We start from the raw sequence: 7,090 nt of genomic DNA on the forward strand, positions 1-7,090 counted from the left end.
GGAGGACCCTGAAGCACGCCATCCTGGACGGCAAACGGGAATGTTTCCTGAAGCTGTGCGACGCAGCCGAACAGGATCCGTGGGGTGGGGCCTACAGACTCGTGGTAAAGCGAGTAAGCGCAGGCAGCCGCTCTCCAACGGACCCTGAAACACTTAGCGATATTGTTCGCACACTGTTTCCTTCGGGTAGCGCCAAGGAAAGCGTACAGCACGAAACGGCGCCTACGTGGGAGATCGAGGAAGTCACGGAGGCCGAGGTTGCTGAAGCAGGACGCAGCCTGCAGAACAACAAAGTCCCAGGTCCCGACGCAGTGCCCAACAGAGCAATGAAGCTGGCGCTTGGGCTTCGGCCGGGCACTTTCGCGGACCTCTACAACGCCTGCCTGCGCGAGGGAACATTTCCCCGGAGATGGAAAGTACAGAAGCTGCTTCTACTCAACAAACCTGGGAAGCCGCCTGGTGAAGCTTCCTGCTACAGGCCAATTTGTCTGCTTGACACTGTTGGCAAAGTGTTCGAGAAGCTCATCTCGAAACGGCTAAACCTGGCCGTAGATGCGGCTGGTGGCCTATCCACCGCCCAGTTTGGTTTCCGGAAAGGAAAGTCAACGCTGGACGCGATCCGAATGGTCACCGGGACAGCTGCGGAAGCCATACGCGGGAAGCGTTGGAAAGGCGGCACGAAGAAGTACTGCCTTCTGGTCACGCTCGACATCAAAAACGCGTTCAACACGGCGAACTGGACGAGGATCATGCAGGCACTAAGGCGGCTACGGATTCCGGAGTACCTCACCAGGATAGTCGACAGCTACCTCGGCGAAAGGGTGCTGCTTTCCGATACGAGCGACGGCCCGAAAGAGTACTGCGTAACTGCTGGGGTTCCACAAGGATCGGTCCTGGGCCCCCTGTTGTGGAACACTATGTACGACGGAGTGCTGAGGCTTCCCATGCCTGCAAACGTCCACGTGACTGGCTTCGCGGACGACGTCGCCATCACGATCGTGGCCAAGACGATAGCCGAAGTGAAGGACATGGCAAACACTGCGGTGAGGAAGGTGGAATCATGGCTCTCACTCGCCGGGCTCCAACTCGCGGCACATAAAACAGAGGCCGTTCTTATAAGCAGCCGGCAACTCGTCGAGACGGCCAAGCTGACGGTCGGAGGGGTTGACATAGTCTCTCAATGAGCCATAAAATACCTAGGCGTCATGATAGACACCAGGCTGTCCTACAAAGAGCACCTAGAGTACGCCAATAAGAAGGCCGCTGCGACCGCCAGATCGCTCGCGCGGATTCTCCTGAACACAAGGGGCCCAAAGCAGGAACGGAGGAAACTCATAGCGAGCGTCGTCACGTCCCAAGTACTTTATGCCGCCCCGGTATGGGTAAAGCCGCCACGACGCCCTCGTATATGAGTGGCGTGGCTCGCACGCACAGACTATGTGCAACAAGGATATCGTGTGCCTTCCGGACAATCTCTGAGGAAGCTGCGCTGGTCATAGCTGGTCTAGTTCCGGTGCAAGAACTGGTAAGAGAGGCGGTAGAAGTGGAGGAAACGGTCACGACCACGGACGACCAAACTAGGCGCGAGGCAAGACGGCCCGCGAGAGAGAGATCCATCTCTCGGTGGCAGGAGAGGTGGGATTCCGCAACCTCTGGACGCTGGACCCACGATCTGATTCCCGTCTTGAGTCCGTGGCTGGAAAGGAGGCACGGGCAGGTGGACTTCTACCTGACCCAGATCTTGAGTGGGCACGGATGCTTCCGGTCGTACCTGAAGAAGTACGGTCACGACACGAGTGACGGATGCCCATCCTGCGGCTCTGGAATCGAGGAGAACGCACGCCACGTCCTGCTCGAGTGCGTGCGGTTCGTAGAGGACAGGACCGCCCTGGAAATAGCGACCGGTGTCAGCACTAGCCCCAGCACGCTAGTGCCAACCATGCTAAGAGGCCAAACGGAGTGGGACGCGACGACCAAATTCGCTGCGTCTGTAATGCGAAAACTCAGGATAGCTGAGAGACAGAGGAGAGGCCTGGACACGTAAGCTGCCGCGGTTGTGCGAAGCATTGCTTTGCGGCCGTACCGCACAACATCTGCAGTTTACGCCCATTTATCTTCTAAATGTATATTTATTAGTTGTAGTAATAAAGCTAAAAAAAATGGAATACAAAAAAAAAAAACACACACACACACACACAACAATTCATTACCTCCGCCATGTCACGCAGGCCACGATCGACTCATTGCATGCAATGAAGAAGCTGCAAAGCGAGATCAGTGCGACGCTGGATGAATCCCGAGCCAGGGGCCCGAGCGCCAGCGCAACCCAGCAGACAACACCGTCGCTCTCTGCCCCACGGCAAGAAGGCACCGGCACAAAGAGAACGCATACTGGCGCGGGGAACCCAGGCAGGGTCGCGCCGAGAAACCCGCCCTGGCAACAGGTGGGACCCAAAACCAAGAAGCCCCACGTGACTGCAGCGAGTAACGGGGAAAGCGAAGGTCACGTGAACCGCACCGCGAAGCGCAGGAATCAGCGCTCTGACGCTATCCTAATCAAATGCAGCGAAGGATCGTACGCAGACATGCTCAAGCTGGTCAAAACCGAGCCTACCCTTCAGGGGCTTAAGGATGGAGTGCAAGGCATACGCAGGACAGCCAATGGGAGTCTGCTTCTCAAGATGCAGAAACCTTCAGACCCAGCCACGCAGAAATTGCACACAGCCATCAAGTCTGCCTTCAGCGGCAAAGCCGAAGTGGCTATGCTGGAGGACACGGTGCAAGTGGAAATCCGCGACCTGGACGAAATGACCACCTGCGAGGCGGTATTACAGGCAGTTTACGCTGAGGAGGAGTGCGACATCCCGGCGGGCGCTGCACCTAGGATGCGGAAGGCGTATGGCGGAACCCAAACGGCGACGGTCCACCTCAGACCTGAGCATGCGCAGTGGATCCTCGACAAGGGGAAAATCAGGGTTGGATGGGTCGTCTGCCGCATAAGACAGAAAACGGAGCCCAGGCGATGCTACAAATGCATGGGTCTAGGCCACATGTCTGCCAAATGCCCAGCGTCAGAGGCAATAGCCAAAAACACGCAGCAATCCTGCTTCAGATGTGGCAAGGATGGCCACAAGTATAAAACTTGTACCCAGGGCAAACCAAAATGCATCATCTGCACAAGAAGCGGAAAATCTGGAAGAGACGCCGAACACTCGACCCTCAGTAGTGCGTGCACTGAGTACCGGAGAGCCATGCACGATAAACAGAATGGTTAAGGTCCTACAGCTAAACCTTAACCACTGCAGAGCGGCGCAGGACCTGCTAGCACAGACGGTCATCGAGCAGCAGGCTGAGGTGGCAATACTCAGCGAGCCCTACAAGGACAAGCACGAAGGCGTATGGCAACGTAGTTCGGACGGCAGAGCAGCAATATGGAGCTGCGCGCAGCCCCCTGGACACCTATCGCAAAGGGCTTCCAGGACGGGATACACCAGAGCGCAGATCAAAGGAATAACATTCTACAGCTGCTACATAGCCCCGAGCGTACACATCAGCGAGTTCAGAACAATAATGCAGGAGATCGCTGACGACGCACGCGGTAGGTCCCCTGTCCTCATCGCAGGTGATTTCAACGCATGGTCCACAACATGGGGCAGCACTAGTACGACGCAGCGGGGAACCATCCTCTTTGAGGCAGTGGCTTCGCTAAACGTATGCCTACTCAACGAAGGTAATAGACCGACCTTCAGCAAGTCAGGTCGAGAGTCAACTATCGACCTGACCTTCGCTAGCCCTGAACTGGCACGCAACTGCGTATGGCGGGTGTCAGATATATACACCCACAGCGACCACGCCCTGATCATCACCCAGACAAGCCCCAGACTGTCCGCTCCAAGCAGCCGCCAAACAACCTACAAAGCGCATACCCTTAACACAGTGTCCCTCCTAGCACACATGGAAGGCGTCTGCGTTACAGGAGACGCTAGCACATGCGCGAGGAACATAGCCAATAGAGTGAAGGAGGCGTGCGATGCAGCTATGGAAAAGGCCACGAAAGGTGGTAACGGGCGAAGACCAGTACCATGGTGGAACGAGGAGATAGGCTGCGCGAGGAGAGACTGCCTAGCGGCCCGGCGCAGGTGTCAGAGAAGCAGAGGACGCGGAAACCAGGAGCTAAGGGAAACAACATACAGAGCCAAGAGAAAGGCCCTGAAGAACATGATCAAAGCTAGCAAGGCCAGATGCTTCCAGGAGCTGTGCGAAGCGGCGGATGCAGAACCATTCGGGTCAGCATACAGGATGGTCATGGGTAAGCTCAACAGACAGCCGACCCCTACCGGCCACTTACAGCTTGGCCAAATAGTGTCCACCCTGTTCCCCACCCAGCCGCCCCTTACCTGGCAAGCTACCGGAGAAGGCGATACTGTTCTCACCAGCGAAGCCGAAGTCCTGGCTGCGCTAAGGAAAATCAAAATCGAAAAAGCCCCTGGCCCCGACTGCATTCCCAATGCTGCACTGCACACATTGGTGGCACACTACCCGGGTATATTCACGGAGATGTACAACATGTGTCTCACCCAACGAACCTTCCCCATAGGTTGGAAGCGTCAAGGGTTGGTGCTTATCCCCAAACCGGGCAAGCTGAACGACGACGCATCGTCATACAGACCCCTATGTATGCTGAATACAACGGGGAAGATATTCGAGCGCATAATCTGCACCCACCTCGAGAAAGAACTCGATCAACTTAGAGCGCTTTCGGACCACCAGTTTGGCTTCCGGAGGAAAAGAAGCACCATCGACGCGATCCAAACGGTCACCCAACTGGCTGCTAACGCAATTGAAGGAGAAAGGGAGCTAGGTGGCTCAAAAGAGTACTGCCTCGTCTGCACCCTGGACGTCAAGAATGCCTTCAACTCTGCCAACTCTGCCAACCTTGTCCTGCAGGCACTCCATCGCATGGGAATCTCGAATTACCTGATCGACCTCGTAGCGGACTACTTTAAGGACAGAGTGCTAACATATTCCTCTGATGTCGGAGAGCACGAGTACCTGGTGACAGGAGGAGTACCTCAAGGCTCAGTCCTGGGCCCGATACTGTGGAACGTGATGTACGACGAGATCCTAACGCTGGTACTACCCGCAGGATGCACTGTGGTGGGATTTGCGGACGACATAGCGCTGGTAACGGTAGCGAAAACCCTCGACGAGATCACGGATAGGTGCAGCCTCGCGATAGACACCCTAATGTGCTGACTCGCAGACAACGGGTTAGCAGTCGCCGAGCACAAAACGGAGGCAGTGCTCATAAGCAGCAGGAAGACTGTGGAGAAGGCCACAATACGAGTCGGATCAACTCCAATAGTAACAAGCGCCTCAATCAAGTATCTTGGAGTACTGATCGACCACAGGCTATCGTTTAAGACGCACCTATCGTATGCCGCAGCCAAAGCATCCAGATCGACTGCAGCCATCTCAAGGATGATGGCCAATACTCGAGGACCGAAACAGCACAGCAGAAGGATAATAGCCACAGTGGTGACATCTACCATATTGTACGCCGCGCCCATATGGGCCGAAGCCATGAAGACCGCATCATACAGCCGCCAGTGCAAAGCTGTTTACAGACGCTGCGCACTGCGCATCACAAGCAGCTTCTGCACTGTATCCGAGGAAGCCGCGCTAGTGGTAGCCGGTACTATCCCGATAGACCTGCTGGCGGCAGAACGAAGAACTGGGAGCACAGGAAGCAGGACTCAGCGCAGCAACACGATCGAGGCATGGCAAAGGAGGTGGAACAATGCGACCACAGGGCGGTGGACTCACAGGCTAATTCCCAGTCTAACCCCCTGGCTGCAGAGGCGACACTTCTACCTCACGTAGATGATCTCCGGGCACGGATGTTTCAAGGAATACCTGCACAGGTTTAATCACGAGCCAAACCCCTACTGCGACCACTGCGGCACAGGAAGCATCGAAGACGCGGAGCACGCGCTATTCATCTGCCCCCTATTCGTTAGGTACCGAGCCGAAGCTGAAACGACAACCGTTTGTAACTTGACAGCGGACAACGTGATGAGCTGCACGCTGGAAAGCCAAAGCAAGTGGGACGCGATAGCCAACATGGCCGCTGGCATCCTGAAGGAGCAAAGGCGTCGAGAACGAAGTCGACGCATCCAGTCATAAGGACGAGCGGCAACCTGACCGCCATCCGACCCGCGATGTATAGCTTTGCGGCAGTCCCGCGGGATCGGAACATTTTTACCTCTTCTCTTCTTCTACCACTTATATTCATGTATATACTTAAGCTTCATTTAATAAAAAAAAAAAAAGAAAATAGCACACACACACACACACACACACACACTCGGGGGAGTTCCCCAAGGATCAGTCCTAGGCCCTTTGTTATGGAATGTCATGTACGATGGGATACTTAGGATCACGATGCCCGAAGGGGCACGACTCATTGGTTTCGCGGATGACGTGGCCATAGTGGTTACGGCAAAGAAACTTCCAGATGCGGAAGAAATCTGCAATGAAGCGGGGAAAAGAGCAAGCGCATGGCTCGACTCCAAGGGACTCGCCTTGGCAGCGCACAAGACTGAAGCAGTCCTGATAAGTAGCAGGCAGAAAGTGGAGGCAGCTACTATCAAAATTGGAGAAGCCACAATTACATCGCGCCCAAGCCTAAAATACTTGGGCGTCATGATCGACCACCGGCTTTCTTTCAAAGAACATCTAGCGTACGCTAGTGGCAAGGCAAGTAGGACCGCGGCCGCGATATCGCGAATTATGGCGAACACTCGGGGACCAAGGCAACCAGGACGTAGATTACTGGTTAGTGCTGTCACATCGACGCTGATGTACGCTGCTCCCATATGGGCTCGAGCCACAAAAAATGGAAGTTATATGCAAGACGGCGACTCCGTGCAGAGATTGTGTGCACTACGGGTATGCTGTGCGTTCCGCACGGTATCCCATGACGCGGCGCTGGTAATATCGGGAGGCATACCGATTGATCTGCTGGCAGTGGAATCAGCTAACATCCGCGCGGGCAGCACAGGGGTCGCAACTGCAGAATCCGTACGGA

At 55.4% G+C, this 7,090-nt stretch overlaps 1 protein-coding gene across 1 annotated transcript; it reads left to right on the top strand.

Moving 5' to 3' along the window:
- The first annotated feature begins 2,252 nt into the window (after positions 1–2,252).
- LOC139355030 (uncharacterized) lies at positions 2,253–6,186 on the top strand. Its single transcript, XM_070999309.1, has 4 exons — positions 2,253–3,133; positions 3,306–5,222; positions 5,447–5,792; positions 5,884–6,186. Exons 1-4 carry the CDS (start codon positions 2,253–2,255, stop codon positions 6,184–6,186), a joined length of 3,447 nt encoding a protein of 1,148 aa, XP_070855410.1.
- Positions 6,187–7,090: the final 904 nt, after the last annotated feature.

This window comes from Drosophila suzukii, unplaced genomic scaffold (genome assembly GCF_043229965.1).
Source record: "Drosophila suzukii unplaced genomic scaffold, CBGP_Dsuzu_IsoJpt1.0 scf_6, whole genome shotgun sequence".
Lineage (NCBI taxonomy): Eukaryota > Metazoa > Arthropoda > Insecta > Diptera > Drosophilidae > Drosophila > Drosophila suzukii.